The sequence below is a fragment of the Schistocerca serialis genome, chromosome 5 (assembly GCF_023864345.2).
Source record: "Schistocerca serialis cubense isolate TAMUIC-IGC-003099 chromosome 5, iqSchSeri2.2, whole genome shotgun sequence".
NCBI classification, from domain to species: domain Eukaryota; kingdom Metazoa; phylum Arthropoda; class Insecta; order Orthoptera; family Acrididae; genus Schistocerca; species Schistocerca serialis.
Window position 1 is genome coordinate 705,063,131 of NC_064642.1, and position 17,427 is coordinate 705,080,557.

The 17,427-nt window shown below is 37.9% G+C and overlaps 1 protein-coding gene across 1 annotated transcript in view; it reads right to left on the reverse strand.

The window, feature by feature from the left end:
• Positions 1-1,487: 1,487 nt before the first annotated feature.
• LOC126481322 (SET and MYND domain-containing protein 4-like) overlaps positions 1,488-17,427 on the reverse strand; it is a 117,358-nt gene continuing 101,418 nt past the window's right edge. Inside the window, exons 10-13 of the mRNA XM_050104986.1 lie at positions 7,860-8,031; positions 7,450-7,596; positions 5,688-5,847; positions 1,488-1,692 (exon numbers count right to left, since the gene is read on the reverse strand). Of these exons, the coding sequence (XP_049960943.1) occupies positions 1,545-1,692; positions 5,688-5,847; positions 7,450-7,596; positions 7,860-8,031 (627 nt within the window). The 3' untranslated portion in view covers positions 1,488-1,544. The remainder of the gene's footprint in view (positions 1,693-5,687; positions 5,848-7,449; positions 7,597-7,859; positions 8,032-17,427) is intronic.

The following is a 17,427-nucleotide window of genomic DNA, read 5'->3' on the forward strand; positions in this document are numbered from 1 at the left end:
AAACACTGTTCACACCACATATTGCATATTGCATTGTCACGCATTTGAGAGGCACTTGGAAAACTGGCAGCACCTAGAAGCTTCTTGCTTGAAGCACTGACACTCGCACTGACTTCACTTTCAATATTATTTTCTGCCCTCTGTTCAAAACTAGCAGTTTCGCGGTTTATTTTTACATATTTATTTCTACGAAACTTAGGCCTTATATCCAAACTTACTTATTCTACCCATTGTGTTATAACGTTTCACAAAATCATTACATTTGTATCACCAGAACGTAAACAACTAGGATGAAGAAACTGGCAAACGATAGTCGACAATGCAGACAGGCTGGCAAACATCAGAATAACAATTCTCTCTTGCAACCCAAATAAAGAGTATTTATATCAGTGGAACATAAATGATTGTTGTACTATAGTCAATGCTAACTACTGCGCAAGACACAGCAAAAATGGACGTGGTGCTAGTTACCATGCTTCACGAACAAATTAATAACTCCGAATCTAATAATCAGATTTGTATGAAACAAACGGCATTTTGTAGCCAAATAATTGGAGCATGTACTAAGGGGAAAAAAAGGGAAAAAAAAGATCGATTTTTTTGAGCCTGTTCGCAACTGTGTCCCCTTTAGCAGGAACTGCCCTGAAAAATCTAAATCATGTTTCTGGATGAAGACCAGGGTCTCCGTTGTCCCAAATACAAGGCTAGTCTGTCTAAATCAGTACAAGCTCATTTGGTTTATCCCTAGTGTACAATACTGTTTCGTAAAGAAGTTATTACATAATGCAGAAAGCAAGTGCTACACTGTTCATTTCTCAATACCCAACATCGCATATACTATACAAATTATTTAATAATGTAACACAGCATACAAATCAGCTACCATCAGGGCCATGGCAATGACATTTGGTTTTGATTCTGTGTACTGTAATTTCCCATTTACTTGTCTGAGAAACTGAGTCAGCACGTCTCCACAATGATTGAGATGTTGAGCTGAGAATGAGAATAAGGTGTTAGTATTATCCACTACAGAGCTTCAGAGTAAGGTTACTTTGTATTATCTAAGTAAACCTTCACTGCACAGAACATATTGCTTAATATGTACCTTCTAACATAATTTTACAATAAGTTCATTTTAGTAATCTCTTTAATCTCATTTGGCAGTTTATTGTACAATTTTATTTCTTGGTAGAAAATTCTGTTTTGAGTTTTATGTTTATTATTTTGTGGTGAATGTTAGTTCAGTTCAGATCTTGTTCCATGTCATGGATAGAGTTATTTGTGCAGTTATTATCAATTTGATGTATGAATTTGGTTCGTAAATGTACTCAAATTAGTTAAAACTCACACTGTTTTAACTCATATTTACTGTGGAATAGGGTAGTACATGATGACTTTTATAATATTATTCTATTTATGGCTTTTACAACTATAACTGAAGATGGTCAATGTGTAAAAGTAGTAAAGGACAAAGTTTCTCAAACGAATAAGATTCTGTAAGTTTTAATGTTCCGTTCTTTACATATTTATAATGTTCAGGAAATTCAAGATTGTTCCGCTGTTGGTTTCAGGCTATTTAAGTACTCTTCTTTATCCAGTATATCTTGCATCACATTTGTCCATCTGCCACATGTAATTTCCAGGATGGCCTTTGCCTTCTTAACAATGCTTTCTGCTTCCTTCCACTTTTTCCTGAAATAAATGTTGAGCATAAGAATAATGGCAATTTCAGGATGGATTAATACATAAAATGATGGAAAACCAACCACTCACCTTTAGCAGACTGATTTGTAGTGCATAGACACACACAACAGAAGACAGTATTCACTAGCTCTCAAGCTCTTTTTCTATAAGAAAGCAATCACATTCACACACACAACCATAGACACCAATACACACATTACCACGTCTGCAGCGATTAATGATTAATTAAATGGAAACCTTGAAAAGTGTTTAGTTTACAGAAAGTGAATGTAATAATGGTCCTACAATAATTAATTTGCTAATATGCAATAATGTTTTTAATTATAAGCAACTGGAAACTAGAATAGAATGCTGTTTGAAGCTTGTCTTTTAAGCTTTAACAAATGACCTCTAAATGGCACTACTGACATGTGACATTACTGTTGTTTGAAACTTTGTTATTGTTAAAACAGCAGCAAAAGCGCAGACATAGCTGAATAGTTTGTTTACAGTAAGTCTTTAAAGAAACAGTGTCATACAGAATTGAAATTTCATTGAAGGTTTTTGCTGAATGATTTGTTATGATTTACATAAAGGTCTAACTCAACAATGGCTCAAATCACTTGATTCAACTTCTGGTAATCAACCATCTTCACAAGAGACTGTTTACAATTGGAAGACAGAATTTTGTAAAGATGACCAAAATTAGTTGTTCCAAACAACCCTGATGCTGTGCACAATATAATTGAAGATGTGATTCTTCAATTTCTAGTTGTATATCAGTTGACCAAACAGTCCACAGGACTACTGCTTGTTAACAGTGTCCAATGGGAACAGTAATTTGGCGATTTGACATGTCACCATAGTCAAGTGCACTGACAAACTGGCCTGATGGGAGCTTGGCCGACTCATATCCCCTCCCCCCTTGGGGGGGGGGGGGGGTTTATATTGAGATATAATAAAACTATTTGTACCATTTTTTTTTAAATTCATTGTTTTTATAAAGACACAAAAGGCAGCCCTTATATCAGCAGTTAGTCTGGAACAAATATGTGGTAATAGCTGAAATGTGAGGGACACCAATTCACAAACTGTACATGACGCACTCCATTATGCGCCGTTATAATATGCTACTGAAGAACGGAATGCGAAGGGCAATGTTGATGGAGATGGAAGGAAGACAACTGCAGTGAAAGTAAGTTTCACTTACAGACAGTCAGGAAATAATTTTCTTCATTCATTAAGTATTTACTCCCCACTAAAAATGTCTATTGTATCTCCACCACATAATGATGAAGATATACCACTAGTGGAGAGCAATGTGGATGTAGAATCATTAGTTGCCTCCACACAGTGGGAGTACAGAAACTGAGCAATGCGGTAAAAGAGACCACTGTGAGGTGTGATTTAGAGGGACAGGTCCTTTGGTTTCTCAGCCACTTTAAATAGGTGCACACGAAGGCCAGAAAACCAATTTACAAACTGTACATGAAGCACTCCATTATACACCATTATAATATTGTCTTATTTATCTTATTATGGACTTGAATTTTGATTTGAGTAAACTGGGCTATTTGTACACTACTTACGATGGACTTGGCATACATCTGGAATTTATCAGCTTGCAACTTGCTGGGTGAAGCTGCACATCGCCATCTCCTGGACTGCATTGTTTGTGAATGTGTTCCACACCAGTATGAACCTCATTCCAAGCAGCACATAGTGTGACTCGCCAATCATGTGTGAAGAACAATTTATGTTTGGTACTCAGTGGGAAACAGGCTTGTTACAGATGAAAAACAAGCTCTGACTGATGAAAAGTTTAGGAAAGAAATTGGCCAGGCTCCTTTCAAAAGAGCCATCCCATCAATTGCCTAAAGCAATTTAATAAATCACAGAAAAAGTAAACCTTGATGACATGGCAGGGTTTTGAACTGATGTCCCCTCAAATGCCAGTTTGGTGTATTATTTCTGTGCTACCTTGCTAGAAGAGAGAGATGAGACATAAATGGATGAAAAGTTGAGTTTACAACGTATGTTCGTACCATTTGTGAAGGAGGTGGCAGAAGGTGACTGATTGTTCAATTTGTCAAAATTTATGGTATGTGTGTACCCGAAGGACCACATAAAACAGTATAGGCACCATAATGGAAAATACATTTTCTCTATAATTCTGATCATAGGGAGATGAAAATGATCAAAATCCATGGTGTAAATTGAGGTGACAAAAGTCACAGGATACCTCCTAAGATTGTGTCGGACCTTCTTGTGCCTGGCGTAGTGCAGCAACACATGAACTCAACTAATCATTGGAAGCCCTCTGCAGAAATATTGAGTCATGCTGCCACTACACCCGTCCATAATTGCGGAACTGTAGTCGGTGGAAGATTTTGTGGATGAACTGACTCTCGATTATGTCCCATAAATGTTCGTTGGGATTAATGTTTGGCGATCCAGCTGGCCAAATAATTAGCTCAAAATGTCCCAGAATATTCTTCAAACCAATTGCAAACAGTTAGGGCCTGGTGACATGGTGCATTGTCATCCATAAAAATTCTGTCACAGTTTAGGAACATGAAGCCCATGAATGGCTGAAAATGATCTCCAAGTAGCCAAACATAACCATTTCCAGCCAATGATCAGTTCAGTTGGACCAGCCCATTCCATGTAAACACAGCCCACATCATTATGGAGCCACCACCAGTTTGCACAGGGCCTTGTTGACAATTTGGGTCCATGCCTATGTGGGGCCTGCACCATATCCGAATCCTACCATCCGCTTTTACCAATTGAAATCAGGGCTCATCCGACCAAGCCATGGTTTTTCAGTCATCTAGGGCCCAACTGATACGGTCACAAGTCCAGGAGAGGGACTACAATTGCGTTGGTAGTCGGGTGTCAGAGCCCATTAATGCCCAATTACGATGCAGTGTCCTAATGGAAACATTTGTTGTACCTCTTACATTGATTTCTATGGTTATGACATGCAGTGTTGCATGTCAGTCACCACTGACGACTATACACAAATGCCGCTGTTCTCGATCATTAAGTGAAAGTTGGTGGCCACTGCATTGTGCATAATGAGAGATAATGCCTGTAATGTGGTATTCTCAGCACACTCTTGACACTGTGGATCCCAGAATATCGAATTCCATAACGATTACTGAAATGGAATGTTAACTACCATTCTGTTTTCGAAGTCTGTTAATTCCTGCCGTGCAGCCATAATCACATCGGAAACTATTTCGTATGAAACACCTGAGTACAAATGACAACTCCGCCAATGCAGCATCCTTTTATACTTTGTGTAAATGATATTATCACCATCTGTATAAGTGCAAGGCCTCATCCTGCCTACCTTCCTAATTAGCTTTGGAAGAAATCAAGAAAATGAAAATACTTCACAATTAGGCAGTCCAGAACGAAAGTCCTACTGTCCCATTAAAGGAAGAATTAGCAGCACAAAACCACTGTTCTTTTCGTATATTTGAAAGTCTGAACTGACTTCACACTGGAGTTACAAAAAAGGAAGATACCGTGCTTAAAGGAGAATTTGATACCAAATAATGACTCTATTAATATCAGTAGACACTGGATGGGTATCATGTAATCTGCAAAAAGAAACTAAAGCACACAAATTGAAATACAGCCTTAAGTTACATTTTCCTCCATCTGATTTGTTCTTTACACATTTGTTTTTACTTCTTTGAACTGACTTCCACTGAGGAAACACTAAATGTGAAAGGCAAATGTAAAATCCACAAAAATTATTATCTTATGCTGCTTTATATTCCTGTAGCGCATCTCTGAACACAAGGATTAAGGACATAGTTTCTTCTTGCCTTTTCAGCTGCACTGCAGCAGGTAAATATATTCTATAAAGGATTTCTTTTCACTGAAATTAATGAAAACAATGTAGTTTCACAATAATAATTTAAGTAAAAATGCCAGGATATTTTAGGAATAAATGGGAGAAAATAAATTTACGTAAAGCATATACTTACAAAAATTCAGATCGCTGTAGACTACTTCCTTTCAAACAACACAGCATCACATCGGACAGTTTCTGCAGTTCATTTGCAAGTTCGATACTTGTTTCACCAAACTGTTCTTCAACCATTGTTATGCTCCTCTTGAGGAGCTGAACACTTTGTTCAAAATCTCCTAAAATAAAGGTATAAGTTATAATACAATACAGTCTTCCACAAGAATCACTCCAAAGCAATCTCTTCTTACAGTCTCATAGAGTTTATTATTATAATGAGGTTTTCTGAATGGCTCAACAAAAACAAATTGCCTAGAAAACTGTAGGTTTAAACCTTCATTTACTTATTTTCTCTTGCCAAATATTGGTCCACCCTTAATTAGCCTGTTGATTGATGTGGTCACAGCAGTCAGTGTCTGATGTTCCCCAGGAGCATTCAAATTCTGAGATTCCAAATTGTTTACCGATTATTTGTAGTGAACTTCTGTGACAGTTTGACTGCATGGCAACTGGCAGACTCTCACGACACTATATCATTCATTTTAGAGTTTAGACCCGACAAAAAGCATTTAGACATACTGTGTAATATGTCATTGTCATCTTGACATCATTGTTAATCACATTTAATGCTTTGCTTTATATTCAACAATGGCATTCCAAGTAAAGACATGTTCTACCAAATGAAATTAAACTCTCTTTGTTTCACTGAGCTTCAAAATATATCCAAGTAAAATATTTCAGCAGTAAATAATTTGCTTTAGAAATATTACTGTAGTGAATATCAACAATGTAGGAAAAGATAGATTGCTACTTACTTTAAAGAAGACATATTAACTTGCAGACAGGCATGATTAAAAGACAATCACATGTAGCTTCTGGCCACAGCCTTCATCATTAAAGACAGACACACACACAACATTCACACACAAACAATACACAAGCAAGAACACCCCAGACACACACGACTGCCAACTCCAGCAACTCAGACCAGAATGTTGGGAAAGAAATTCCATTTGGTCATTTAAAGCTGCACTAGCATTCTATGTTAGACATTTATTGATTTGAAAGATTTCCAATAGTGTCATCTACCTGCTTTTCTAAACAGTATTTAAAACATTATAATGTACATTGCATGGAGGGTAACCTCCTGGTACCCTTTCTGCTAACACACTGCTCCAAAGCCATCTCAACTCTGCCCCAAGACCCTAACCTCACTCATCCTGCACCCACACCTTCTTCCCCCACAGTCACTCTTCCTCTGTTCTGTCACCCCTATTCTACTATTCCACATCATCATCATCATGATCATAATCATCATGCACTGCACAAATTCGCTGATGCCAGTGTGTGTGTGCTACATTTGTATCCTGTACACCTACTGCCTCACCCACCCACATTTCTACTCTGTACACCCGCTGCCTCTCTCTGACCGTCAACCACCCTTCCTCAACCAACCTTCCCACTCTCTGCCTCCTTTTCTCCTCATTCACCACATCCAACACAATCCTTTACCTCAGTCAATCCACAGAACTGCAATCCTGGGGCTGTGCATTCAGCTGGCACAATGTAGCTGTATAGGTGTGCCAGAGAGAGAGAGAGAGAGAGAGAGAGAGAGAGAGAGAGAGAGTGTGTGTGTGTGTGTGTGTGTGTGTGTGTGTGTGTGTACTCTACCTCAAAAAAAGGTACATCTAAGAGGTAGTGAGGTTTTCAACCTTGTTTCGGTCAGTTGTTACCTAAATTATTTACATTCTGCCAAAACTTTCCTCACCACATTTACTAACCTTTCACTGCACAGCACCGTGCCAGCTGGTTTAAGCATTTAGAGATGTCAGCATTTTTACTGTACAGATATTTCTCTCTCAGGGACAAACACTGCTTGAGCATTAGCAGAGCTTGTTCTATATCACCACTGTCAGCTGCATCAACTCCTGTTTGGAAAACAGTATCACAGATCAGAACATAAGGTTCACTGTTTCTTCTGCTTAAAAGTTGCAAATGTGGGATTATTTCTTTCATGCTTTAAATTTTATTTTAGAGGAAATAATTTTGTTGATGGTTGAAATTGCATACAGTAATGCTGAGTCATGACAATTCAGAAATTGACATTTTTCAAGATACATCCCTGTGACTTTTTTCTCAGTTGCACTACCACAATACATTAAGCTTATTCTAAGTAGAAAAAAAAGTATACCTTTCTCATAACAATTGTTGGCTTGATCTACATAATGTTCAGTTTTGTCAGCTCTCTCTTTAAATCTACAGCAACAACACTTTAATATACGGATTTTGTTCTCACTCTCCAATTCATTGTTCGATATTAGAGGTCCACTACACTGCGGGCACATCCATGCTGAAAAATGTTTCTGTAAAATAAAAATAAAAAATACATAAATTATTGCTATAAATTTTCAGTAACCTGGCAAGGAAGAAAAACATTTTATCAAGCTCTAATTTTGATTGGGTTGCAGGAGATTTTATGCCAATTAACTGCCAACATTTGAGATACTGTTTTAGTTTTACAGTATACACCAACATTACCCAAACAGACACTTTAGTAGAAGTTTAAAACAGCTATGTCTGAAGCAAAAAATGGATATATGCTTTCTCTGAATTTTACTACTCAAACACAGAGCTTCAATGTAAATACCTTTACAGCTGGAAAACCTACTAGCAATACTCTGATGAGATTATGGATATGAGAAAAAACCACTCATATGGCTTATTCTATCCAAACATATGAAAGTCTATCATCAAATGTAGAAAAGTACATGTGCATGTGCATCAATCCCCCCCCCTCCCTCCCTCCCTCTCACTCACTCACTCACTCACTCACACACACACACACACACACACACACACACACACACACACACATACACACACAAATTCAATTAAACATAGCCAGTGTTGCTTCTAGACAATGAGGCCTTTTCAACTATGCAGGTGGGAACCATCCCTGCAACATACCCACTGTTCTGGTTATGACCCCCACCCCTCCCAGCCTCAACTTTGTTAGTCCCTCCTATTCTCCACCTGCCTCTATCCCATTTCCTGCTCCCACTGAGCCTCATACACATCTTCTCCCCGCACCCCCCCCCCCGCCCCCCCATCCTCCCCCAGTGGACCTGTGTGAATCTATCCCCCTCTCTACACCCCAACCCCCCCCCCCCCCCCCCACACCAGCACAACCTTCCGATGCTGGACCTAGCAGCCCACTACCCTGTCCCCACCATGTCCCCACACATCACATTCCCACAAGCACACACAGTACTGCAGTATCTTCCTCCACCCTACCCTACTATTGCTACTCACTCCATTAGGGCCTCAGCACCCAGAAATGACATTAACCATATGTGTATGGGTGTAGGACTTATAAATGTGTGTGTTTGTACATTTGATGAAGGACTTCGTCCAATATCGTAATATTCAACAGTCTTCTTTTAAACAATATCTTAATGATGTCTAACAGTTTAACAGTTTTCTTTTAAATATGCACGTTTGACATTCAGCATCAACTTTAGGTAGTAAGCAACAATCTGTTTAATTCATATCTTTGTTATTTCACACTAGATTTTCCCTGTTTCAAAACATAAGAAAGATCATGTATCCAATGTATGAATTCACATTATTAAGCCAGAAAAATTTTAAAAACAAACAAACAGAGGCAACATTTGCAGATGTGTTATGCTTACCAGAAAATCACCTGGGAATCATGGAATTGAACAAATACACCTACATGCAAAAAGGTTGGTAAGCTACTTTATGCTGTGCCACAATATTGGATCATATCAAACAAAGAGAGGCAAGATAGTAACACTGACTGTAACAAGAAGATATCCGCATGGAGGAAATACAGCAATAACAATGAGGGAAAAAAGACCAACCCCCCCCCCCTCCCCCTCAGATGTTAGCACAGAGGGTACATACAAGGTGTCCCAAGAGGAACGGTCAATATTCAGGAATATGCCAGGAACGATCATTCAAAACAAGAATGTCTAGTCAACATGGGCTCTAACTTGCCTACTGTAAGAGCTAGGAGCACTACTTACTCTTTGATACTGTGAAACAAATCTCTTCTACTGCTTGCTCTGTGCTTTCCATATTTGGGGAGGAGGTAGTATGGACCAAAACAAGAAGAAATTGTTGGGGCAACATGGACCCTAAAATGCATATCTTAAGCACTATGAGCACTTGTTCAGTGGAAGAGATGTACAGTATTTCACAATAGCAAAGATGAGAAAGTGCCCATAGCTCAAGTATGTATTTTAGAGCCCATGTTTACTAGACTTTTTTTTTGCTTCAAATGGAAGTTCCTTTCAAATCCATAAATATTAACTATTCCTCTTTGAGACACCCAGTACAACCACCAGCCATGGGCTCAACTTGTTCACTACCAATAACAGATGGTCTGAAGATTCTGAGGTGAAAGCCAATAGGAAAGATGTCAAAGTCAACAATGTTGTTATTGTGGCTCTATTGCACTTTGTCAGCTATACGCAGCTGTAACTCACCTTTATAATCGAATGCATGACATGGGAAACTATACTTACACCTGTAGAATGGAAAACGTAAGAATGGGACAGCTTCAATAATCTATGAATCACATAGTTTCTCTTCTGTGTAAAACATACTTTAACCCTTAATTGGTTGTGCGGGGTGTTCAGAACACCCCAGTAATCCTTATCAATGGATTATTAGATAATGGATAGGAGTATAACGTCACATTCTTTGGTACCTTTCCAGGATGTAATATGAAAGCTTTGTGTAACAATAGAATCTACAATGGAAGTGCAACTTCCACGAAAACATGCAACAATGTGTCTTGGGGTGTTGACAGCAACCCGCACGACTCTTTATGTTGCAGTGCTGCGTGAAAGCTCACAGTTGTGTTCTATAGCAGCTGCTGGTATTTTGTCGCTCTGTGCAGTTAAAATAACTATGGATCATTACGAAATAGAACAAGAAAAATTGTGGAAGCTTATGGAAGAGGTCTTAGACAAAACTTTTGAAGGAGGAGATGAGGAAGAGGAGGAAACAGACAGTTGTGAAGTTCTCTCTCATCACAGTAACGTGGAAACTGAGAATGAAGACAACCTAGAACTGGAACCGCAAGTAAGTGCAGCGGATAATGAAAGCAAGCATGATTTTTTATTGGTAAGGATAAGGTTACAAAATGGATGAAAAGTTATTGTAGTCACAACGTAAGAACTAGAAGTGTAGACCTCATTATTCATCTCCCTGGAGTGAAACCTATCACAAAATCTACGAAAACTGCTGTGGACTGTTTTTCGATATTTATAAATGGCATAATAATTAGAACGATTACATCATGAACAAATATTTACATACAACACATTGCATCAAATTTTACAAGAGACCGTGGTGCCAAACCAACAAATGAGGAATAAATCAAGTCTCTTCTGGTACTGTTGATATTGGCTGGGCATTACAGGGCAGGACACCAAAATCTGGAAGACTTATAGGACACAAATGGTTTTGGAATTGCAATATTTCATGCAACAATGAGTTTCCGGCACTTTCATTTCTTGTTGTATTGTCTGACATTCGATGATATTCGAGACAGACCACAACGTAGAGAACTTGATCGCCTAGCTGTGTTCAGAGAAGTGTTTGAATTATTCACGTGAAACTGTGTCAGTAATTACACTGTGCCTGAATATATGACAGTGGATGAACATCTGGTTGTATTTAGAGGCAAATGCAGTTTCCAACAGTATATACCAACCAAATGTGTGAAATATGGTTTGAAAATTTTCACCTTATGTGACGCAAGAACATGGTATACTTTGGTGATGAAAATCTATGTTGGGAAACAGCCAGAGGGTTCCTTTGCACTGTCAAACTTGTATGGCCTATCGAAGGTACAGGACACAGTGTGACACTAGACAATGGGTTTTGTTCCATACCACTGGCTGAAGAGTACTTACAGTAGTAGGAACTCTTAGAAAGAATAAGACGCAGCTCCCTCCAGACTTACGTCACACGAGAGGTTGTGAACTTAGAGGCAGCCTTTTTGGATTCAGAATGGATATCACCATAGTTTCATATGTGCCAAAGAAGTGCAAAAACGTTACTCTCCTTTCATCTTTGCATCATGATGGTGACATTGACACTAATACTGCGGAGGAAGAGAAACCAGAAATTATAACAATGTACAATAAGACCAAAACGGGCGTGGACACAGTAGATGAAATGTATGCTACTTATTCAACCTCAAGAAAAACCTTCACTGCCCACTTGCCCCATTTTTCCAAATGATTGACATTGCTTGCATTAATACCTTCATCGTATACACAAATAATAACAATGAGAGGATTTCCCAAAGAATGTTTTTGAGTGATGTTGGAAGGTCATTAGTAAATCCCATAGTGTGCAAGAGAGCAGCTGCTCACTCCTTGCCTAAACAAGTTACAAAGAAAGCCACTAAAATGGTGGGAATTGAAGACAGCAATAATGCACCACCTTCTGAACACGGAATACTTAAGCCCAGGTACTGCACAGTTGGTCCCCAGAGTAAAGATGTAAAAGTTAAATTGCACTGTGCTCGATATTTGAAAGTTATGTGCCTAAGCACATGAGAAATGTTTGTGAAAAGTGTTACGATAAGGCATCCCATGCAGGCAGTGATAGTGAGTGATTTCACAAAATGTTTGTATGAGTTGGCTGAACAAATGTTGAATTATATGTATAATATCATACCTGTAATACACTACGAAGAATAACAGAAATAAATAATTCAACAAAATATTGTAAGAAAATGGGAATTATTGCTTATGATTCAAATAACCCAATTTAATACTAAAGTAATATTAAATAAAATGATAATGTACTGGGAGATAACATTCTAAATAGTCATTTGTGAAGTATACATATACATATCAGTTATATGCTGCACAACAATGTCATTATAGCCACTTTTATTTGGGGTGTTACAAACACCCCGCGCGACTATTAACGTTACGAAAAGCCGCATAAGTCCAACAATCTCTCTCTCTCTCTCTCTCTCTCTCTCTCTCTCTCTCTCTCTCACACACACACACACACACACACACACACACACACACACACACACACACACACATTCCTACAACAGTAATTCATTCCTTCTGTGAGTTATTCATTTTTATCATGTACTAAAGATCCCACCATGAAGAAAATTCAAAAAAGTGAAATGAGTACAGCCATACATTAAAAAATAGAATTAACTGTAAAAAACTAGTTCTAAAATGTCAGATGGTTTAATTAGATTCAATTCTATAAACTGTAATTGTTCCAGATTTAATTGTCTCAATTTAGCATAAGGTTAAAAATTTAATTAGTAAGACCATCATAAATTGATGAAGTACCACTTTGTAAAGAATTAATTACATTTGTAATCCCTCCAGGTGTTGAATTTAAACATACATTAGTGGAATGTAGCATCTTCCAGTGTAAATAGACTCTAATCTGCATCAGTTCCTGCAGTCACTGTTAAGAAAATATATGGAAATTTATTTGCGAATAATTTCCCTGTATTGGCACAATTCGGGAACTTAATAAATGAGGTGTGGAGGCAAACAATTCAAGACAGATGAACGAAAACAATACTTGCCCCTCAAGTAATCTAAGTAATAAGTAAGTCAGTCAGGATGTATCACCTGAAGGACTGATACATGCCATGATAACAACGATTTATAAAATTAGTTATAAGTAACAGACCTCTTATTACAGACCCATTTACTACCATCCCACGTTCTCAAAATTTTTCGAGAAGTTGGCTTACAACAGAATAGTGAAAAAAATTCTGACATCCTTTTAACAACAGCTTAGTTTGCCTCCTGTACAAGCTTTTCCATAGAGAAATCAATAAACCATCACACAAACCCTCTTCTGATAAAGCTAACCATGAAAAATTACCTGCTGGCATTTCCTGTGATCTTTCTGAAGCCTTTGATTGTGGAGATCATAACATTATACTATGCAAAGTATGTGTTACAATGTTAAAGGCATTCACTTTGCATGGATGGAGTCATATTTTTGCAATAATAATAAGAGACAACAGAGGGTCACAGTAACAAATAATACAAAAGGAATAAGACTGAATTTGGATGGGGGAATCATTAAATACGGTGCCCCGCAAAGTTTGGTGCTAGGCCTGTTCACATTCTTGACCGTATACAAAAAATTTTCCTGGGACTTCGAAAAACTGTCATGTTTGCTGATAACAAGTATGTATATCAATAAACTGCCAAAATACATCTATATCAGATATAGTCAAGAGAATAATGAAACTGCATGCAATTTTTGATGATACAGGTATACTGATAAATGGTCCAAAAACATTCATACCCGACACAATTACGAGAATAGTGGAATGGGCTTCCAGCTGGTTCAAAGTAATAGCTTTTTATCTCATAAAGACTCATGGTATGCAATACAGAGATCAGTAGGCACAGACTAGATCAGGCTCCATGTGTAAACTTCTTGTGTATCCAGATAGGTAATAAACTGAGGTGGCATCAGCATATGGATAAACTAACCAAAATGCTGAGTTCTGCATGCTTTGCACTTAGAAATGTAAATCATTCAGTTGACCTGCAATTGAAATTGTCTTATGACATTATCCTTTGGGACCAAGCAGCTAAGGCCAAAAAAAAGCATTTTTTTTACAGAAGCATGGAGTAAGAATACTGTGTAAAATTTAACATTTTGTATGAGCCTCTTCAGAAATCTGAGGATTCTTACACATATGTGGCAATATATAAATTCTCTAGTGGTATTTGCTAGTAATAAAAGAGTGAATTAAGGATGAACTTTACAATTTAAAACCAAAATACTAGAAGTAAAATTCATTTCCATATAAATTACATATCCCTATCTAGGGTTCTGAATGGCTTTTTATATTCTAGCTAAGAAGTCTATAGCAGGTTACCCAAAGACATCATGCAAAAAATTTGAAATTCCCCAATATTGAAAACAAAGTGAAAGGGTACTTTACAAAGATGGTTTAATAAGTCTTGTATAAAAAGCAAGAAAAAATGTTTATTTCATAAACGACTCTTCGTACTACACAACATAATGTCCTTTGAGGGATATACACTTGGTCCAGTTCTCCTCCAGCTTTTTGATTCCATCAGAAAAATATGTCCTCTTAAACTCAGCAAAATAATTATACACTGCAAACATTACTTCTTCATTTGATGAAACTTTCTTCCCAGCAAGCCAATGTTTCAAGTTAGAGAACACGAAGCAGTCACTTAGGGATAAGTCTGGTGAACTGGATGGATGAATAACCAATCCAAAGCCCAATTCAGGCACTTTCATCATTCTTATTGCTGATATGTGGGATGATGCATCATCCTCACAAAACAGCACTTTTTTCAGTCAATGCAAGTTTCAAACAATCCAACAATGAAGCATAATAGGGTCCGGTTATGGTTCTGCCTTTTCCCAAGTAACCTATGAGGTTTATTCCTCAGGAACCCCAAAAATAGTGGCCATCACCTTACCAGCTGACAAAATGGTCTTTGCCTTTTTCAGTGCACCTTTCACGCACCTCTGTTCATTGTTGTGACTGCCATTTCCACTCTGGCATGTAATGATGGATCCATGTTTCATCATCAGACATTGTTTGAAATGTTGTGTCAGATGCAATTCTGGTTGACTGTGAGCAATTGCAGCAACCATTTCACACACGTCTCCTTCATAGCCAATTTTCCATGCAGGATATTATGCATGCACTCAGTTGACCTGCTTGCAGTCTCTCAAATTTTTATTCGGTGGTCTTGCATTATCATATAATAGATTCTGTCCATGGTTTCCTTTATGGGAAACTCAATTGGATTCCCAGAGCATGCTTCATCTTTGGTACTTGTCTGACCACATTTAAATTCATCACTCCAAAGGTAAATGGTTTTCAATGATGCAGAGTTCATGTGAATGTCATCTAATTCTGTTTTGATTTGTGTGGCAGTCCAACCCTTTAAAACTGACCAATTCAGATGGCTGTCGACAATTAATTGTATGGTGTACACGTTGAAATTCTTTATACAATCCTTGGAATAATCAAGCTTACCAACCATGAAAGTGCAACACAAATGTTCCGTTATTTCATTTAAATTTACCAGACTTATCAAATCTATGTCGTTTTAACCACTCTTTCTATAACTTATCAGAATATCTGATCACAAAGATGTAAATTCTGCTTAATGCTAATGTTCATTTTTAATAGATTTTGACTTTGCCAATGTAGAGACGATAACTGTCCTATTTCAAAGTAGCCTGCAGTGGCTACCTCTGTCTGTTAATATATAACTTAACATCTTCCATATCCCTGAAGGCCCTCCTTCATGACAAGATTTACTGTTCCAGCAGTCAGAAATGAGAGAGCAGAGAGGGCTGTGAAGAAGACATCAGGCAATTGCATGCTGACCAACCCCTCTCTAGGACGACAACACAAAAGCAGCGGCCTCTATGTAAAGAGGACAAGCGCTGTGCTGACTGGTCACGGCCCACTTCTACAGCACCATAAAGATTAGGCACTTCAAGACCAGCGGCTTAGGAATTGTAATTACTGGCAAGATTTCTTATTTGCAAGTCTCCCTTTGCTTGCAACACTTTTGTGTTATTGTCAAAATTAAGTATTGTCATTGTTCATTTTGTAATAAAACTCATTAATATGATTTGCTTGAATGTCGTCTAGTGATCCAAGAAAGCAGGTTTCCTAAGCACCCTATATTTGACGAGTAGGCAGGATTCAACATTTATGGAATATGATGTGTAAATGAATGAATGAATCAATGTCTGTCTTCCACAACTCCTTCTCAACACAACAATCATGTCATTCAAATGCTCCATTGAAGGTAAGCTCTCTTACAAATCCAGGTTCTATAGTGCTTACAGAAATCAACATCTGTCCCACTTACTGGAAGTGGACAAAAATATTGAAAGACTGAGAGAAATGCATGCTTGAACATAAATGCAGATGCTAGCCAAGCCTGCAGGTTGTGCTGTTATATTTGACCATGAATGGCACATGTGCAATGTACTCAATACTTTCAAAGTGTCAATCATGGTCAAAACAATATTCTGTAGAGTTTTGATTGTATTATGTTGCATCTCAGTGTATTCAAAGTAGGGCAATTTGTTGGTGCCCGTATGGTGTGTGTTTTCATAACCACGGTAGCTGAAGTGTTTAAGGGTTTCAAGAGGCACTACAGCGAAGATTATACCACATACAAAGAAAGTGGAAAAACATCATCTGCTAAGTCATAGTGTGGACTAGAATGTGTGCTGTGTGATTGTGACGGACAATCACTGAAAAGGACTGTGATGTAAAATGAGAGGATAATGGCTCCAAAAGTCACAGCAGAACTGAATGTTGTGCTCGCAAACCTTGTCATCACTAATACAACATGAAGGGAGCTCCATAATCAGGGTATTAAAGGTTTTGCAGAAAATATTAATAGTAACTTTAGGCTTTCTGCAGATGATCTAGGTATCTACAATGAAGAATGGTCTGACTAAAGCTGTACAAATATTTATATAAAGATATGAAACAACTACTAACAAAGAGACAGAGGGGCTGGCCAGTACTTGCCTCAGCTCAGTACAACTGATAGATAACACAAAACAGAACACAAAATTTACATTCCTAGCTTTTGGAACTTAGTTCCTTCATCAGGGAGGGGAGAGGGGAAAAAAGGCAAGAAGGGAAAGTGGATTTAGTTACTCACAACCCAGGTTATGAAGCAACTTTC